At 36.0% G+C, this 20,550-nt stretch overlaps 1 protein-coding gene across 1 annotated transcript in view; it reads left to right on the top strand.

Annotated features, from left to right (window-relative positions):
• Window positions 1-2,233: 2,233 nt before the first annotated feature.
• Window positions 2,234-20,550, top strand: part of ube3c (ubiquitin protein ligase E3C) — a 33,490-nt gene continuing 15,173 nt past the window's right edge. The window contains exons 1-16 of the mRNA XM_079865629.1: window positions 2,234-2,357; window positions 3,346-3,478; window positions 3,695-3,748; window positions 4,039-4,113; window positions 4,225-4,371; window positions 4,580-4,695; window positions 4,826-4,983; window positions 5,143-5,296; window positions 7,653-7,873; window positions 8,038-8,189; window positions 8,287-8,474; window positions 13,592-13,678; window positions 13,779-13,936; window positions 14,093-14,319; window positions 17,713-17,817; window positions 19,137-19,224. Of these exons, the coding sequence (XP_079721755.1) occupies window positions 3,413-3,478; window positions 3,695-3,748; window positions 4,039-4,113; window positions 4,225-4,371; window positions 4,580-4,695; window positions 4,826-4,983; window positions 5,143-5,296; window positions 7,653-7,873; window positions 8,038-8,189; window positions 8,287-8,474; window positions 13,592-13,678; window positions 13,779-13,936; window positions 14,093-14,319; window positions 17,713-17,817; window positions 19,137-19,224 (1,996 nt within the window). The 5' untranslated portion in view covers window positions 2,234-2,357; window positions 3,346-3,412. The remainder of the gene's footprint in view (window positions 2,358-3,345; window positions 3,479-3,694; window positions 3,749-4,038; window positions 4,114-4,224; window positions 4,372-4,579; window positions 4,696-4,825; window positions 4,984-5,142; window positions 5,297-7,652; window positions 7,874-8,037; window positions 8,190-8,286; window positions 8,475-13,591; window positions 13,679-13,778; window positions 13,937-14,092; window positions 14,320-17,712; window positions 17,818-19,136; window positions 19,225-20,550) is intronic.

The following is a 20,550-nucleotide window of genomic DNA, read 5'->3' as shown; positions in this document are numbered from 1 at the left end:
AGCATACTGGTAGACTACACTAATGTGATGAACACACACAATTCAGTCAGTGGTGTAATTTAAAATGTGCTTTAAACGAGATGACCCACGAGTCCCCTCTCTCCGTGACACGAGCCCGTGATTGACGATGTCACCAGATGTCAGGCTAATTCAAATGAATGCATTTCATACCTGCCATAAGCACAGCAAAGAGTCAAAGATCTCGCTGTTTATTAAAACGAGTGCCCCACAAAACAAGCTGAGAACCGAGGAAATATTTTAAAAGGCTATTTATTAAATCAACAACAACCCTTATGATTTAATATTCGGCTATAAGGTAGACAGGTGAGATAACAGTTTTGTAAAAAAAAAAACAACAAAGAAAAAACAGGAAAAAAAGAAAGAAAAGTAAAACTGTAATGATTTGAATCTGCACATTTGGGCTTACATGATTTAAAAACAATAGGCCTAATAATAAAAGCTACAATGTTGCCTTAGATATAATTAGCCTACTTATTGTAAGTCTTCTAAACCTGACCTCCCCAAAACATATCCACATTTCTTTAAATGTAGGGCAAATGTGACACAGTGATGGCTGTATTGTGTTTCAGAAAAGCACATTTGGCCACCACAAATTAATTGGAGGGTGTATTTTTTTCCTTCTCTCTTTTTCATTACTTTTTCAAAAAAGGGGGGAGTGAGGTGCATTTGGCCTTAGCATGTTTCAATTATCAACCAACATCATAAGAGTTAAACAGCTTTTAGTCAATGAAAACAGTTGCCTGTTTTCTTATGAATGTTTCTCAAGCTCAGCTTTTACATTTGTCTCACTGACGGATGAATGATCAGTCTTGTTTTTGTTGGGAATTTTATCATTTAAACAATGACTGCAAAGTACAAAGCACATATCAGGACCTAATAAACAGATTTAATGATGAACAGTCAATTGTTTTATAAAAAAAATTGACAAGTGTACTTTGGAGCCAGATATAAAATTTGCTCTGTGAATGTTTGTATAAATTAATTATTTATAACCCACATTTGTTTTGAATATTTGTAGTGCCTATTCTGGGTTTAAAAGAATATTGTATACTTGAACTATGTAAGCATAAGCATATGCTGTATATATTTAGGACAAATGTAAGTGATTCGGTGTTCATTATATATATATATATATATATATATATATATATATATATATATATATATATATATATATATATATATATATGCAGGGAATAGCTTAAAACACTTTTTACTTAAGAATACAAGTCCTGAAAGGACTCTTGAACAATTTAGCAATTAACCAGACTCAACAAAGAGTTATGGAGACATATAACTCAGGGAGTTGACGTAAATGTGTGACCCTTTTTTGACATCTTTCAAAATTAGAGACCTTTTGAGATGATGAGACCCCCATTCTGTATTCTGAAGCAGCTCCAGAAGACTTGCTGTAGTGGCTCGTTATACCCTTTTCAGGTCTAAAAGGCAGGATATGATCAATCAATAACTCATAAATCCCTCTATAACATATATGAGAAACTGAGTGGTTTCCTGTCTTGCTACTGCTGTCCAACAAGAATCAGATGCCAAGCAATGAGTGTGTGAGACCTATTCTGCAATATTTAGGGGGATGTGTGTGAAGTGCCAATGAGTATTTGTAAGTAAAGTAAGTTAGTTGGCTTCAAAGTTAGTTCTTCTCCATAAAACTGGAATTCTGTCATCATTTACTCACACATTCCAAATATACATGACTTTCTTTTTTTCTGTGGAACATAAAATATATTTTAAAGAATGTTGACTTCCATTCTATGGAGAGGGACAACAACAACAACAACAACAACAAAACATCTTCTCTGTTCCACAGAAGTAAGTAAGTAAGTAAGTAAATAATAAAAAGAGTTTGACATTTTGGGTGTAAGTAGCCTACTATGCATTTTAATGTTTCAAAACTTTATGTAAATTGTTGCTTTTTGTTTTGCTATGTGTTTGCCAATTAATTATTTACATCACTTAAAGAAACCAATAAAGAAAGGAATTTTTTATAATACTTTTTTAAGAATATCTAATATAAACATGATCCAGTTCAACGTATCGGAGATTAGATCCCTTTCACCGACCGCAACTGGTTTCCTTTTATTGCTGGGATTCATCCAGGAAGTAATTGTGACATTTTTCACGTGATTGACCTCGTTTTTAACCAATCGTTTGGTAGCCAGTGTTGTGTTGTCCAATCACATTCCACCCTGCTATTGAGTGGGCGGGCGTTTCTCTGTGTTGTGTTTGTTTAGTAGAGCAGGAGCAACGATTTCGGTTTTGTTTTCTTTGATTTCCAGTAGCTGAACTGTATGGTTCTGCTGATCATTCAATAAAACCAGGTAAACAATTCACATTTCATTTACTAACTCGACTCATCAGTAGAAAAAGCTGTAAAACCTCACTGAAATCACTAGGTGACTTTAGAAGCGATCAGAGCGACATATGACTGAAGTTTCTGTCAAGCTGAACTAACATATCAGAGCAGAGCAGAGCATTTATGTTTCCAAAATACTGTCTTAATTCTCGTTAAGTGGTGACAGACCCCAAGTAACATACAGTTATACGTGTACATTTCTGGGAAATTGGGAATTGTCGAGGTGAAAGACAATTGACCTGCTGCTGAGTCATTAGCTAGCTAGTCAAAGAACCTTTAGCCAAGAGGCTAACAGAGAAGTTCACTGGATCCGACTGAAGAAAATACCAGAACTCTGTGTCTTTCACAGCGCGAATGCTCATTTATATTTAAACCTTAAAAGAACACGGTCGTAAATTATGATGAACGTCTGGTATAGTGATTCTTTACTGGTTCTTTATGTTAGCAAGCCAACTAACGTTAGCCTGGCTTGAGTCATAACAAATGTGTTTGTCTCCTTATGAAACAACCCTTTTCTTGAACATGTTCCGCTCAAATGAGGGTGCATGTCAGGGCAATTGTTGAACACACAGATATTTGTACGCATGTACAATAATGTGCACATAAATTTGAAATAATATTTCAGCGGTCATGTTGTGACATTTCTGATTGGAGATACGCTGGTGTTATACAGCTCTATTTAGTGTTGATCACCACACCTGCTGAAAGCGGGGTGACAATTTCCATTCACACCTCCTCAGTTATCTATCACAAGGATAAAGTTGCTTTAAATATCTTCATCATCAACAGCCTGCTTTATTTCACAGTGGTATATGTTTAAGCAGCATCTTTATCGGTGCTTATTGTTACAAGCAAACATAAATTCTGTTATGAGATCATGTTTCCGTTATGATTAGTTCGTTGACTAGACTCCAATCTCATCATTTTTTGTTTTCTCTGTCTTGCCGGCTCAGACTGCACTTTGTTGCACTGCACACAGGATACTTGTATTGATTGCTGCTCAATGGGAAAAGTGTAACCATGTTCAGTTTTGAGGGAGATTTCAGGAGAACACCCAAGGTGTCCCTTGGGGGTGCTAGCAGAAAAGTAAGTTTTCCATGTGATAGACATCACAACATTTGACCTTTGTCTACAATGATTATTACTTTGAAACTGACCATTTTGTATATTTGTGAATATTTGTTTGCTAATTCTAAACTAGTGTAAATAATTTCCACATATGGACAACACAAATCTGGTAAGTGTTGTTCCATATTGATATTGGATCTATTTTGATATGTCTAACGCATTTTTTTTGTTCAGGAGGAAAAAGCATCTCTTCTTCATCGAACACAGGAAGAAAGAAGGAAACGAGAGGTGAGTATCCACCATTAGGGTATTTTACAGATGTTTAAAGCATTTTATTGTGAAAATAGGACCAAAAACGTTATGCTAGTTCTGAGAAAAGCTTGGTTTGACTTTTGTTATCTAATGAAATGACATTCATACATTTTTAAGTGTGTCTTGAGTGTCCAAATACTTTTTGGTGTATCACAAAATTCCCATGATGTGTATCTATTTTTTAGATTAGAGCCAGATATAAGAATGTGAATCTTGCAGTTATGAACAAATAGAAGATGATTTACATATCTTTGTATTTTGCACAGGATGAGAGGAAAAGACTAAAAAATTCAATCATCATTCAGTCATACATAAGGGGATACCAAGACCGAAAACAGCAAGTATGTGGAATCACTTTAAACTCTACAAGTGTGGATGGGTTTCTTTGAACCCGTTCTTGTAGTTGATAGACAGATTGTTAAATTCCTGAATTTTCTCTCTGTTTCATATAGTATGCCATTCAAAGGGGCTGCTTTGACCACTGTGTGTGTCAGTGCCAGTCAGGCTCTGGCCCTCAACTTACAGACAGTGCCATACTCAGCCAACTTGTTCGCCAGCTTCTCTTTTTTTACAGACAAAGTGAAGACAGAAACCGAATGGTAAGAACCAAAAATATGATCTGCATATTTGTTATCATATGAGGGCCAATGACGTTTTGTTTTTGTTAATTGCCTTTTTAATGTGAATTGATGAAAAATAAAAAGAAGTTGGACAGCTTTGTTCTATGGTGTCATTGTCTTTAATGAATCCAAGAACCTTCATTGGGTTTATGTGCATTTAAGGATGTTAATGTCTTAACTGTTGTAGATCTGGATGTGTCAGAGTTTGGTAAAGCATCATGCTCAGTTCGTCAAGCTGCTGACAGGGCCAGAAAGACAGAGCTGCCTGTTTCAGATCAAGAGGATGCTGGGACACTGTTGCAGGTACACAATAAGATGTTCCCCAGATACTGTTTTCTGTTGGAGCATCCCTAAAATAAAAAATTCTGGCATAGTAAAAATCTTTAGATCTGCTTTTTGGTTGGTCGCTAAGCATTTTCTCTGTCTCTCTAAGGTTATTGCAAGCACGTGAAGATAACAGTCTGAATGTGACAGTCCCGATGCGGATGCTGGAGGTGTTTTCATCTGAGAGAACCTACCTGCCCTTTTTACAGGATGAAAACTATGTCACTGCACTTATTGAGCAAATTTTGCGCTATATGGTACAGAAAGGTACATAGTTTTGCCCTATGTTTGATTTGTCTTAATCATACTTTGAGGCAATAGATGAATATATTTAGTTAGAGACTGTACACAGAATTCTCTTTTTAATTTAGCAAAAGTTTGCATCTGCTTTAATCATATTATTTTCAATGTCTTTCTGTCTTTTAGGATACTACAGATCTCTGTATGTTTTAGTGAATCACAAGTTGCCATCGAGTCTAGAATATAGTGATTCCCCTTCCATTCCGCTGGCACAAACGCTACTGGAACACACACTCAAGCCTCTGCACTTTACATACAGTTCCTGCCCCCCAGATACCAGGTACACACTTACATGCCTTCATACTGTAAAGAAATCTGACTATTTTAAATTATTCACAGCCTTTTACACTATATATGCTTTGGAGAGCATTTGATTTAAGCTGTTCGAGTAATGTCTTTGTTTTGGTGTATGTGTGGTGCACGGGTCCCTCCCAGTAAAAGGTTGGCCTTATTGCAGACCGTTAGCTTCATCCTTCCAGAGGACCAATGGACAGTAATTCCCTCACTGCTTTGTTTACAGAGAGTAGTAAAATCCAGACAGACTCATTCACTCAACATGTAATGTTTACACAACATTTACCCTCCATTCTAACACTCTGAGAGACGAACAGTGCTGTTTTCTTTTCTTTTCTCTCTGAAGAACGACGAGAGCGCGAGAGTATAAGCTTGTGCATACAGTCCTGTGTTTGTCCTCTCTCTTTCTCTTTCTCTCACACACACACACACACACACACACACACATACTCATACACAGAGGCACGTATCTAGACAAACCAGCCAGATGTTGTTTCGAGTTATCACCTTTTGATTGAAATTAACATTGACACTTTTTTTATCTGTTCTTTCCTTTTACGTTTTTAGGGTTAATAATGTACACTACCTTTCAAAAGTTTAGGGTCCGTAAGATTAAAAAAGAAGAAATTAATAGCAAGGATGCATTAAATTGATCAAGTGACAGCAAAGACATTTATAATTTTACAGTGGATTTCAAATGCTGTTCTTTTGAACTTTCTGTTTATCAAAGAATACTTAAAAACATGGACAATAATAAGATGTTTCTTGAGCAGCAAATCAGCATATTAGAATGATTTCTGAAGGATCATGTGTCACTGAAGACTGGAGTAATGATGCTGAAAATTCAGCTTTTCCATCACATGAATAAATTACATTTTAAAATGAATGAAAATATAAAAGGGTTATAACAATGTTATAATTACTATTTTTACTGTATTTTTGATCACACAAATGCAGCCTTGGTTAGCATAAGAGACATCTTTCAAAAACATAAAAAATCTTACTGACCACAAACCTCTTAACAATAGTGTACATTGTCACCTTTTATTTAATTTCAGTCTGGGTAGACTAATTGTGGAGGTGCCACTTCTATTTGAACAACTTTGACTGTAGAGCAAATGCAAAATACATTCTTTAGAATTGCTTAATTACTGTACTGTTACTTTGGAAAAATATGTGTTCTGTGCAGTACCGGTCAAAAGTTTGGAAATGACTATTTTTTTATGTTTTTGAAAGAAGTCTCTTATGTTCACCAAGCCTGCATTTATTTGATCAAATAATTTCTATTTTAACAGATATAACAAACATATTTCTATTTTAAATAATTGCTGTTCTTTAACTTTTTATTCATCAAAGAATCCTGAAAAAAGTATCACAAGTTAAAAAATATATATTAAGCAGCACAACCTTTTCCAGCATTGATAATAATCAGCAGAATGATTTCTGAAGGATCATGTGACACTGAAGATTGGAATAATGATGCCAAAAATTCAGCTTTTCCATCACAGAAATAAATTATATTTTAAAGTATATTAAAATAGAAAACCATTATTTTAAGTTGTTTTTGCTGTATTTTTGATCAAATAAATGCAGACTTGATGAGCATAAGAGACTTCTTTCAAAAAGATTAGAAATAGTAATGTTTCCAAACTTTTGACTGGTACTGTATATGTAAGGGTGTAGTCACACTAGGCGATTTGAACTGTACCTGAGCATGTTTGACTCCCAAAGTCTGGTTCGTTTGACTAGTGTGATCGCTTCGTACCGTGCCCAGGCACTGTTTGCTTAACCATCTATGGCCCGCTTGGAAGAGGTGGGCCAGAGCACGGTTCAGTCGGCCTCGGGTGCGGTACGCATGCAGTGTGATTGCTAACCGTGTCGGAGCACGGAACAGCTTCTACTTTTGTGTGCGCTACTGTCATCATTACATCATTACAGACAGCAAACATCTTCTATTGTTACTTGGACAGTACACTTTTCAATTAATGTAATTAAATTGAGTATATTTAGGTTTCTAACGGGCCTGGTTTGACAATCGCGCCAGGGCACTTTACAAGGCAACTTTGCCTAGTGTGAGTACACCCTAAATATGGTAACTAACAAAGTCCTGCTAATATAAGTTCTCATGACAGGAGATTGAGGGTTTTTTGTCTCATAGATACACAAATGGCCAAAAGTGTGTGTGTAAATGTATGTTAGTATTGAAGTGGATCTATATTGTGATTATTTAGAAAATATGAAAGTTGAAGTACTTACTGCAGGCTAAAACATTAGCTACAGTTACAGTACATTTGAGTCAATAGAGTATTAAATTCACAATATTTCTCTCTTCTCATTCACAGGCAGTTTGTTTTTACAGCCTTCACTGAGGAGTTCATCTCTGCGCCTTTCACTGAACAAATCTATCATTTCTTCGTGCCAGCTTTGGCAGACCCAAAACTAGCTTTCCCATTTCAGAACTTCCTTTGGTCACTCCAGGCCACCATAGCCTCCTCTGCCCAGGCCAGAGCTCAGGCTCCTTGGCTCTTTTACTTTGTGCTGTCAGTTGGAGAATCAGGACTGGGTAAGTGGAGTGTGCAAGAAAGATAAAACTGCACTGTATGACTAGTATAACGTGTGCTTAAAAGGTGACTCCTCTAGAAATCCATTTGCAATTCTTTTTTAGATATTTTTGAGAGTATATTTAGGGAATCAGGTTTGAGTATTCTGTCTGTTTTATTTGTATAGGTTCACTCTCAGAGGAAGGGTTGCTGTTGTACTTAAACGCTCTACAGACTCTGTTGCCATTGTTGCCAGTGACGGAGTGCAACAGGAGAGCTGACATCAACAGTGATTCAGAAGATGAGGAAGAAATGACTGTACAGCCTCTTGCTGCGCAGGTACACACATTATCTCTTATCCAAATCTTTGCACAGAAGAAAATATTCAGAGAGTAGCATACAACGGGTGGATATAATCCTGTTTCTTTTTCAAAAGGATGGGAGTTGGATTTCTGTGTATTACATAACAGAGGAATGTGTACAGAAGTTGGACACCAAGCAGCAGACTAATGCTCTGCTAACATTAGTGTGGAGAGACTCTGCAAGTGAAGACATCTTCACCATGATGGCTTCCATCTGTCACACGTTGATGGTGCAGCACCGTATGATGGTGCCCAGAGTCAGGTCAGATCACATACACGCATGCAAACAAAATGAATCACCTAGCACATTGTGCAACACAACATTAAGGATAACCAATAGAACTCGATGTACTGCACAGTGCACACTTGTGCTCTATCACACTCTCATTGCAAGATAAGTTAATCATGCTGTACCTATCTAATTGATAAAAAGAGATGCAGTCAAGAAAGTGCTATAGATCGGAGTCGGATTGGATTGGGATGCACTTTTATAGTAGTATATAAAAGATTCCCAAACATCAAACTGTCCTCAAGTCTGTGAGTGTTGTTTTTCTTTTTTTTTAATCTTTGCCTCTGTTTTTCTGCTGGTTTTTAAAAACAGAAAACAGTAAAATCTCTAATGAAGCAGTCAGACGGTTAAGTCTCATCTTGCTGTGTTTTTTTTTATTACCAGGGCAGTTTTAGTTGCTGTCACTCATCAATTAGTTTAATGAGCTCTCCTCTCAATTACCTTTGCTTTTTTCTACTTCTGGTTCTGCTATATTGACAAAATGAGAACAGGATTTCAGCATAAAGAACTTGAGAAAGAAAGAAAGTGATGGAGAGAGGTGGTATGAAAGACAGGGAAGAGAAGAACGTCTAGTTTAATGAGGGAGAGGGACATATTTGATTGGTAAAGCCAGTGTCAATCAGCTAATCAGAACCTCAACACATGCCATGTGTTTAATCTCGCTAAATCATTTCTCGTAGTGTATTAAGCTATAAGAAGTATTGGTATTAAAATCTTCACAATTAAAGGAGTAGTTCACTGAAAATGAAAATTGCACCATGATTTACTCACCCTCAAGCCATCCTAGGTGTATAATGTGACTTTTTTTCTTTCAGACGAATATAATCGGAGTTATATTAATAAACACCCTGACACCCTGCAGTGGATTGCAATCATCGGTTTGAAGCCCGAAAAAGTGAATCCATCCATCATAAAAGAACTCCACATGGCTCCGGGGGGTTAATAAAGGTCTTCTGAAGCAAAGCGATGAGTTTGTGTCTGAGAAATATTCATATTTAAAACTTTATAAAGTAAAATAAATAGCTTCCGGCCAAACGGCCATTCGCAGTCTACTTGCGCCTAAAGCACAACGTCAGAAGTAGTGTAAATATCAGCAGTACGTCGCAGTACTCGCATAAGTTGTGCTTTACACTTAAGTGGAATCCGTATGTTCGTTTGGCCGGAAGCTATTTATTTGACTTTATAAAGTTTTAAATATGAATATTTTTCATACACAAATTCATCGCTTTGCTTGGATGGATTCACTTTTTCGAGCTTCAAACTGATGGTTGCAATCCACTGCCATTATCAAGCTTGGAAGCGTCAGGGTGTTTATTAATACAACTCCGATTGTATTCGTCTGAAAGAAGAAAGTCATATACACCTAGGGTGGCTTGAGGGTGAGTAAATCATGAGGTAATTTTCATTTTAAAGTGAACTACTCCTTTAAGGAGGCAGCATTCACAAGCCTTTCATATCTTAGAAAAAATGTTAATGATCCGTCTTGCATATGCTGTAAAAGTCACTTCTTTTTTTCTATTTTTATTTTTACATTTTCACATTTTCTTTTGTTAATATTTGCAATGTTTAAATTAACATTGTTTAAAGACCCTCTGTGGTGAAAATATATTTTTTTATGTTGTTTATATTTCTATGTGCTGTTTTTTAATATGCTTTAAGACAAACCATGTGCAAATTCATAAGTTAACACCATTGCTGAGTATTTTCTCCTTAAAACTGTAGTGAAAAAAAGACAGTTTCTTATGTCACAAACTACCTTGTTGTAACCAATCACGTCAATGTGTGGGCAGGCTTTAGCATATCATTAACTATGCTCTGAAGCAGGGGAGTCTCAAGAGAAGCCAGGTTATCCCGGTATATTTTTCTGTTGATATGAAAAATCTGGTGGATTTATCAGTATAGCGGGTGAATTATGTATGTGATGTATATTACGATGTTATGATGAACTATACGGCTTTCTCCACTGATGTTCTAAGTTGTTCAAAGTGTTTCTAAGGATGCTGATTTTTAGAAAGGGAACATGGTTTGTGTAACATTAGCAACACATTATTAGCTGTTTGATAACGTAGTCAAGCAAAAGGCTAATCATATTAATTACAGTTATGAGTCCGATGTTGTAGAGAGCGATCCATAAAACGCATTACCATTCTGACATATCGTCTTGTAGACGAGCCTGTATGAGCCAGTGGAGGCGGGGCTCATTTGCATATTTATGGTTCCGTGTAAACTAAATAAAGCAAGGTTGTAGAGTTACATTCAAGCTATTTTAAGGCATGAATAAAAAAAATGTACAGGAAAAAAACATTTAAATACGACATTTTGGTGATCAAAGATGAGTTTTAAGGTACAAAATTACTGACTACAGTGGGACTTTAACTTCTGGATAAATAGATTTCATGTTTAGGCTGTTTAACACACATTTAATCATTTTGCACATTATTGTTTAATTAAAATGATGCTTTCATATGCTAAAATTACTGCATATGGGATTTTAAACAAAGTAAAATTATCTTTTAAATACTATTTAATATTATTAATTGCTCTATGGAAATATAGAGTACTCAAAAATATATGAAAAAAAATCTCACATGCATCCTCATTTGACTCAACACTCAAGTTTCTGGATGACCCTTTAGACTTCCTTCTTAATCTTGCTCTACGTCTTTAACATGTTTTGCCTGTTACAATTACTTTCATACATGGCATAAGCCGCTTATTTCCATTGGTTTCTTCCATATTCTTTACTCATCCTTTTTTCCCTGAATATTTTTTTGGTGGTATTTTTATATTTTACAGCTCTGTCGAGAAGAGAAGGCTTTTATCATAAATCCTGCCTTCACTACTTTATCATTATCGGATATCTGTACAAAATAATTAGCTGGCCTAGGAAGATTAATTCTTGCAGGAGTGGATGGGATAGTTTTACAAGAGGTATAACAGCTGTCCCTGATTTACAACCTGTTCATGTAAATAGAGTGCTTGGTTCCTGTTCATGGAAAGGTCTCATTAATGTTAAGCCTGCTGTATTTGTTTTGACAATTTAAAATCATCTTCATAGCGTTTTTAAATAATGATTAGATGCAAAGAACAGAAAGATGAAATCAATAAAAAAAGTCTCATTATTCGTGTTAATAATAGATACAAGATTTCCAAGTGCAACTTCATTATCCTTGCATATCTTACTTAAATATGTAGTTGGCAGACCTATTTTTTGTTTGTTTTTTAAACCCCCTGAAGTCAGTGAAATTGGGTTTTTGTGTGATGTCCAGTAAGGCCATATAGCTTTGTTCACTTTTCAGGCAAACACACACTGAAAAAAAAAAATACAAAAATCTGTTTTTACAAATCTGTTTTTCCAGAATAATTCTGTAAACATACAGTAAACTTCAAACATATTTACAGAACAACCAGTAAATTTTACAATTTAAACCTGTAATTTAGAAAAAAAAATCAAAATAAAATGAACCGGTAAAGCCAACAGTCATGCGATGCTATCTGTCTTGTACTTTTTACATTTACTGACATCCACCATAATAACACTGGTGGTAAAGAGAAAACCACATGATGAATCATTGTTCATTGCAAGTGGCTTTTCCACAAGCTGAGCTAAATACTAATATATAGAAGCTGCATACAGTGTCATGAACACAAACACAAAACACCATCATGGTAACACACAACACTAAAATAATGCAATAAACACTCTTTAAACAACATAAGATGTAACATAAAACCCTAATGTAACTGATGAGAGAAAAACTAAGAAGAAACATAATTATTACATTTAAAAAACCATCAAATGTGAAGTGTCACACACAGAATTCTAGGAATGTCAGTTTACAGTTGTTTTCACTGTAAATTATAAGATAAATTTGTTATTTTTACTTCCATTTAGTAAGGGAACTTGCTGTTAACGTATTAACAGGGTTTTTCAGTCTTTAACTGTTAAAATTACAGTCATTTTTTACAGTCAATTACAGTGCATGCCCTGTGAAGCATGTAAGCAATAAATAATAATAAAATGTTTAATTTATTGTTCTCGCCTAATTTCCCTTGAACCTGTGATGCTGAGATAACTGCTTAATTTGTAAACTCACTTAACTATATTTGGTCCTTGATTGAATTGATCATAAACTGATATATTTATTTATTTTATTTAGAAAATACTGGATGGCATTTTGCTTTGTGTGTCATTTTCACTTTTTTAACATTTGGTCTATTTATTTCCCAGTATTGATGGATTTTATTTACATTTTTGGACCAGTTACTCTAGGGCTGCCAGCTTGTCCTAGAGTTACATCCATTTCTCAGTGAGAGTTCTGTAGTTGTTTTGATATTTTATTGTAGAAGTGCCATTACATATACCATATTGGAGACTAGTGCTGTGTGTGTGTGTGTAAGGTGCACGTACACATTCTTTCCCAACCTTACCCCAACTTTAATCTTATTTTCTCCCTTAATTACTTGCAATTATGCTTTATTTATTCTTTTACCCCTTGACACAAAACAAGCATGCAGTAACCACCAGAGCGATTTCTCACACCCCGGTGTGACGCCTGTTAGGTTTAATGATTTGGGTGGCCTAAGCACAGTATCTAATTTGTGATGGCAGCACTGTTTCTACGGTCAGGCAATTGTAGCCGTGCTACATTGTCTCTCTGGCCGTCATTAACTTAAATGGAGCCCCCACAGGAACCACTGGTGTGTTTACGACCCTGAAGCAGACTGCTAGTTTACTAATGGAAGGTGCCTCACCTAAATAAAGCTTAATGGCTCATTTAATCTTTCCTGTGGTCACATACAAAGACTAGAAATTCCAGCTCACTGGGTTGTTTATATTTTTTTCTACTTTATGAGTCCTGCTGGAAATTTGAGAAGTTCAGGTTTTATGGGCAGGAGATGTGGTTATTTGAACATTTAGAGATGAGCATAGTTCCTGTAGCACCTTTGACTTAAAGTGTTGGTGAATTGTTTAGTAATGGTATTGTGTGTGTGTATATAGCCTTGACTACATAATGTTTAGTGGTAGCTTCTTAGCTGGTGTACTTTGTCTAAAAATCTTTATTCTGTGTTTTTGTCCTTTTTTTTAGGCTTTTGTACAGTTTAGCCTTCAATGCTCGCTTTCTTAGACACCTCTGGTTTTTAATCACATCTATGAAGACTAAAATGATCACAGGGTGAGTTTTCCACATTGTTCTTTTCTAATGCATATTTCTTGAACATAATATTAACAAATCCATTTTTCTTTTCTCTTTATTCTCTGTCTCTTTTGTGTAGCTCTATGGTTCCCTTGCTGCAGGTGATGTCCCGAGGTTCTCCAATGTCTCCGGAGGACTCCAACAGGATCATACCTCTCTTCTATCTCTTCAGTTCACTCTTCAGTCATTCACTCATCTCTGTGCATGACAGCGAGTTTTTTGGCAACTCAGCAGATGGTAATAATACCTATTTCTGCTGAAATGTACTAATAACTGTATTGAAATATATTGAAGTATTTAACAGATAAGGTAATTTTGTTCTTTTTTGCCTTCTTTTATTGTGGTCTTGTTAATACTGTTACACTCCTAAATGTTTTTTCATTGCTCGGGCAGGTCAGAGCCAGTCGTCGATGATGCCCTTCTCTCTGTCAGAGTTGGTGACATTATCTCGGTGTTTGCGGGACGCGTGTCTGGGAATCATTAAGTTGGCCTATCCTGAGACTAAGACAGAGCACAAAGAGGAGTATGTAGCTGCGTTCCGTAGTGTCGGGGTGAAAACCAACAGCCAAGTACAGCAGCGCATCCAAGCTCAACAGAAACGATGGGTCCAGCTCTTTAAGGTGATTTCCTCTATTTCTCACACTCTCGTATTACCTAGTTAATGCAGAATTCACTTTCATTAGGTGTTGTAGTTGAAAGGAATTAAACTTAACCAGTACTGAGAAGATTCTCACTAGCACTTATTCTACATTCATTAGCGGTGATAATACCTCCAGTGGATGATGTGCGTTACTTTTAACCGGGCGCTGTATTAGCAGTCCTAACAACGTCTTTGATGACCTAATTAGATGGGTTTACAATTAATGAGGCGAATAGTCTTAGCATCTGTTATGGCCATCAGTGCTGATCAGCCAGGCAGGAAGACCACTCACTCGGGAAATTAATAGGTTGTTTGCCAAGACTAAGTGAGCTGAATAACGGCATTAGGATATTAGTCAGCTGTCTTCACTCCATCCATCTCCATCCTCTTCCTCGTCTTTCTCCATCATGTTCTTACTTCCATCCCCATGTCAAGTTTCAGCTTTTTCCTCATTATTTGTTTGTGGTTTAACCAGATCTCTTGCTTGCTTTTGACAGCTCATTTACCTTCTTTTCTTTTCATTTAACTAAACTTATTTTCAATATATTTGTAGAGTTTTTCAACACTGACAGTTAAACTTACTTAGTGTTGTTCTTATTATAAAATAATGTGAATTTATATGATTATACAGTAAATCTCAGTACATGTGTGTCTCCAGGAACATGTTGGTAACATCTACATTTAAAAAAGATGTTCCCCTTGAATGAATGACATCAATCTTTTTCTTGTACTGATATTACACATTTCTCCAAACTATGATTACTGCTATCTAATCCAGTTCACACAACTGTTAGTATAGACTCTTCATTTAGCAAATCAGTTTAAAACAACATCAAGAACAATAGATTTGTCCACTATTGATTATATCATATATTAAGCTTTATGTACTCTCACAAGTATACAGATTACACAATACGTTTCCAAAAATTTGCTCAGATTCAGTTAACAGATAATTGTGGAGATCATTAATATTAATTTGGATAAAGTTTAAAATAAACTTGGATTAAAAAAAAAGAAGTAAAAAACACATTGTTATTTGCGAAATTCAGTTTTCAGGTTTTTTTTAGGCATTTTCTCACCTTCCTCATTTGGAGCATTTGTTTCGGAACTTGGTGTATTTTCTCCCTCATTTCGATCTGCTTAGACATAAATGAACAGAGTAATCACGTTCAGATCCGGAGTAAAATAATCAGTCTGAGAACGCCTGAACGAGGGGGTTTTGGCCTAATTGAAAACAAACTCTGGAGCAGTTTGCGTATGGTGAGAAAGCAATCTGACCTATTGGACAAAGTGAGCCTACGTTCTGACGTACAACCCAGAAGCACTGCGCTTGTTACACTACGTGAACTCACTCAGAGGCCCACAGAAGAAAATGAATAGTTGAATAAAGTCTTTATTTTTGTTGTTTTTTGCACACAAAAAGTATTCTCGTCACTTGATAAACTTAAGGTTTAGCCACTGTAGTCACTTAATTAAATTAAATGTCATTTATCATTCAGAGTGCTAATCCAGACTAATATACATTTATGCACGTGTGTAACCACAACAGCTAGTTTGTGGAACTAAATTGTCAATCCATCTTGATGGATGACCACTATGAGCAGAATCCCAGAACACAAACAGGTGCACTGAAATGAAAAATGTTGCCTTGTGAAAGTGAACCTAACCAAGGAAAAAACAACATTGTAAATAATATAGCTGCTTGCAGTGATGATGGGCCCAAGCTCCAGCGTCTTTGCCACCTTTAGGACAGCTGTGCACGGTGGGCAATGTGCATTTAAAGCAGATAAATGTAAAAAAAACTGTGTCAAAGTCGTTTAAATATGCCTCATTTACTGCAGCAGCTGGTGCCATTATGACCAAGAACCACAACAGCCACATCCATGAGATCTTTTAAATTTAGATGAATATCATGTCTTAAGATGTTATAGGTCACTTTCAAATAAGTGTGAAGTTATCATTTGCAGTTAAACATTTTGTACATTCATAAGTATTTATCTTAAGGTTTCTTTTTATAGTTTTTATTAACCTTAATTAACCTTATTATTAAACTAATTATATAAAACTATGTTGTCAGTGCAATACAAATAAGCTGGTTGTATGCCTTTATTTTGTCATTAAAACTGATAGAAACAGATCCTAAGTCAGGAATAGGCAACATCAGTCCTTGAGTGCAACTGTCCTGCAGAGTTTAGCTCCAACCCTACTCAAACACACTGTACTATTCTGTACTGTTCCAGCAAGACTCTTGTTCTGAGAAAAGCACTTTAAAAGACATCTTATTGCTTGGGTTCCACTGGTTGAGTCAGTACAGCACACAAAAGGCTCTGAAAGATTTCCACAAAAGATGGCGGAAAACGCCTCCTGTCAGCTAAAACGACCCATTAAAGAAGTACAAGCAGGAGAAACGCATTTCCCAAATTGAATGTGCAATTTACAGTCAGCTCTAACGCAGTTGACCCCTCACACACTAATGTTTGCCTCCAGCCATGGGCCGTCCCTCCGGATGTTTTATCACTCCTATTGTCGAGCTATCTATTTAATTGAAAGAAGTTAATTGAATGAAAATGATCAACTAAGCTTGTATTAATATTGCTAATGGAACTTTCTTCTTGGCCCTGTTTGGAGAGAGATGTCACCACAGGAGTTTTGGAGAGACCCATTAAGGCCTGCACTTAACCCGATGGGCTAATTAACCAATGCTTATTCATTCCACTTAGACAGGAAGAGCCTTCGGACCCCCTGCCCCTCAAGCCCACCAGCAACAGAGTTTTGCACTTGCCGTTATTACAGTGACGTTAACATTCCTTGGTCAGAGATTGATAGGCGTTCTCTAGAAAAGGCCTTCCAGACATTTGTTTGACACTGTAATCGGAGAAAATGAGTATTAAACAGAAGTGTAGATAAGTGAATTCAGATGAAGTCAATTGACTTTAGATGTGACTTACCCAGTGTTCAAAAAGAATGAAGACTTAGAAAAGACATATTTGTTAAATAGTAGTGTGTGTGTTTTTTGTTATTGTTTTGCTTTTCCCTGCACAAGTGAGTGTGTGTATATTTGTGTCCTGATGTCAACAAAATACATGCTTTGTTAGTTGTGCTGGCTGCTCCACTTTTGGTTGCACTGTTACAGAAGCTATGTCAACATAAACTATTTATACTTATTAAAGAAATAGGACAAACACATGGGGCAGATAGTTTTTTTCTGGTTGCTGAACTGTTAATGACTAAATCGTAATGTTTTTAATAATATTTTTAGAAGCTTAAAATATGCATGTTTTTCATATATTAGCCATTTTTTAAAATATTTTTTTATTCCTGATTGTGAATGCACATTGTGCTAAACATTTTTTTCTTCTTCTAAATATGTTAGGTGATTACCAACCTTGTGAAAATGCTCAAAGCCCGAGATATTCGAAGACCATTCTGTCCATCGGGTCATTGGCTGTCTGATGAGGTCAACATCAGGGCAGACAAGGTAAAAATAATTAAAGAAATTTAATCATATGATTAAAGCCTAATTAACAGAATTACTAGTTTTGCTGTCTGATTAATTGACTGCAATGTATTTGATTTATAAACATTAAAGATCCAATGAAAGCTGGACTAGTTAGATTTTTTGCTAATGAATGGCAAGCATTTGCATTTTAAAGAATAAATACAATTTATTATGAAAGTGTAATGGTTTTATTATTTAATCTAGGGGTGTACAGGAAAGCCAATATTTGTTTCTGTGGCAATGGCAAAAATATTTGTATTTAGATAAAGCCAAATGTGGGTAGGACATAAACCGGGGGTTTGTCTAAACTATACGAAAAGCCTGTTTTAAATATAACTTTGTTTCCTTCATCATTTGCATATAGCAAGTATGCCTTGTATAATTCATAAAATATTTTTTTTCTTGTTTTTTATTATTTAATGTATTTATTTATTTATTTTTATTTTTTACAAAATGTTTTAATCTTTTAATAATTTAATACAACAATAATTCAAATATCCTTTAATTAAAACAATAGTACTAAATGTTAAATAAAAGGAATAAGTTCTTTAGGACAGTTTGTTTGTCTGTTTACCAGAGGAACTGTGGATTGCTCTCCATCATCAATCATATTGATTTAATAAGAAATCACTCCTATTGGTCAGAAACTACAAAAACCAACAGAACCCATTATAATTAGTTATACTGTCTGTCTACACTGCATGCGGTGCAGCACGACGAGTCATAGACGCAAACGTTCTATTTCTTTGATGCGTACAGGGCAGAAAGCCACATGCTGTTGCGCACGCCAGTTGTCACACGTCTGCTTGCCGCCTCCAGCAAGACAGAAAAACATAATATTATGTTTCTCTTTTGTAATGTATTATGTTTAAATAGATATGAAATAGTACAAAATGTGTATACTGCTGTATCTTAGTTGATGTATCTCTTAACAAGCTCTAATTTCTGAGAGACACAATATACAGAAACTGCAACACGACTGATGGCGCTGCGCTCATAGAGTTTACACTCATTAACTTTACACGCTCAATATTGCATTGTAATTTTTATATTTTTCTATTAAATAAGGCTATCACCTCTCTCTATCTAGCAAGCACAAGGAGTTTTTTTCTATTATTATGTATAATTCCTTTTGAAGTTATTTTTCATGCCTTTCTGAATAAAGCATATGGCTTCGGGCACATCCCTAATATATAAAAAAAAATACATGTTTCGAAATAAATAAGTTTGAAAATGCATGAACTCACTAATAGCTTGTAGTGAACTGACTTGCTTTGTATATTATTGTTTGTGTGTAGGTGACTCAGCTCTATGTTCCCTCTGCAAGACATGTGTGGAGAACCAGGAGAATGGGACGTATCGGACCGCTTCAGTCCACGTTAGATGGTAAGACTTATACATATGGAGAACAACCACATCTAAACTGAAGTGTTGTGGAACACAAACAAAAACATGTTGTAATATTAACATGGCTTCTGTCAAGCAATTTCATTCCAAAGCAAGAACACTCAAGAGGGTCTTAATGCTAACTAGTACCGGTGTGTCTGATATTTCCCATGCCACCCTGGAGCATATGTGCTTAAAAATTCAATCAGCCTAAGGCTGGACACATCTGGCTGCCTGTTTGTCCGGACCTTTTTCATTTCCCTAAATGGACTTGCGAGGTAGTGACGAATGGCTCCTGTATTGACCATGCTGCGCCATATTTCTCCACCAAGATGGCCCCTTGATGGCTGGTTTGTGGAGAGAGGGAGAGAAAGGACTGACTAATTGAGTAGAATCGTTCCACCATGCAAGCAACGTATTAGATGAAAGACACTTCTCATCTGCTGCTATGGCAGTTTTTTTCCCGTGGTCGAAACGTTTGTATAATACAAAACAAACGTCCCTGTAATGGAGGGAGAGGACAGGTGGATGGGCAAATCGCTGCTGAGTTAATTAAAAGTGTGTGGCAGGAAAGACAGAGGGGGATTGAGTGATCTTTAATGGGATGCTCTGTAAATATCGCATTCAGCAAGGCTGGAAGGAGACCTCACTCAAGGTTGTGCAAGTGTACAGATGTAAATGAAGTAGGTATTTTGCAACAGACATCATTGTCTTGTGCAGGTTAATTATCTCTAACAATTTACTGCCACATCGTTTGGCCTTGTTGTGAAAGGGAAAAATATGTGGATATACACTACCGTTTAAAAGTTTGAGGTCAATAATATTTTTTATGTTCTTGAATGAAGCCTAAGGTCCCACCAATTTAATAAAATAAATAAAGTAAAAAATAAATAAATATTGAATATTATTACTATTTAAAATAGCGCTGTGTGATTAATTATTGATTTTCGATTTTTGCTTCCAACGATTATGAAAAAAGATAATCGAGGTAAAACAATTATTGTGCCGCTGCTGCACTTTGTCCAGCGCACCTTCCTTTCCTTCACAGCGGTGCCCATTTGTTCCTCCCTAAAAGCCCAACTTAACATTCAAAATTAGCCAAAGCGAGTGTTGTAAAATGCATTCTACTGTTGTTATACTGCGGGACGTGCTTGATATTAAACAGTGTTATTAAAAGTGCATTAAGCCACGAAAGAGACACTGTTCCCCAGGCGGCTTTCTGTGTTAGCGCTGCGAGATGTAGCCAAACGTGGGTAAGCAAAGTATACTTTGAGCTTCAGGTGTGGGCCCAAATGGTCAAATACACACAAATATGGCGTCTTAGCG

This window comes from Squalius cephalus, assembly GCF_949319135.1.
Source record: "Squalius cephalus genome assembly, chromosome: 3".
In the NCBI taxonomy this organism is placed as follows: Eukaryota; Metazoa; Chordata; class Actinopteri; order Cypriniformes; family Leuciscidae; genus Squalius; species Squalius cephalus.
Note: the sequence above shows the minus strand (reverse complement) of the source record. Positions and strands in the feature narration are given on the sequence as shown.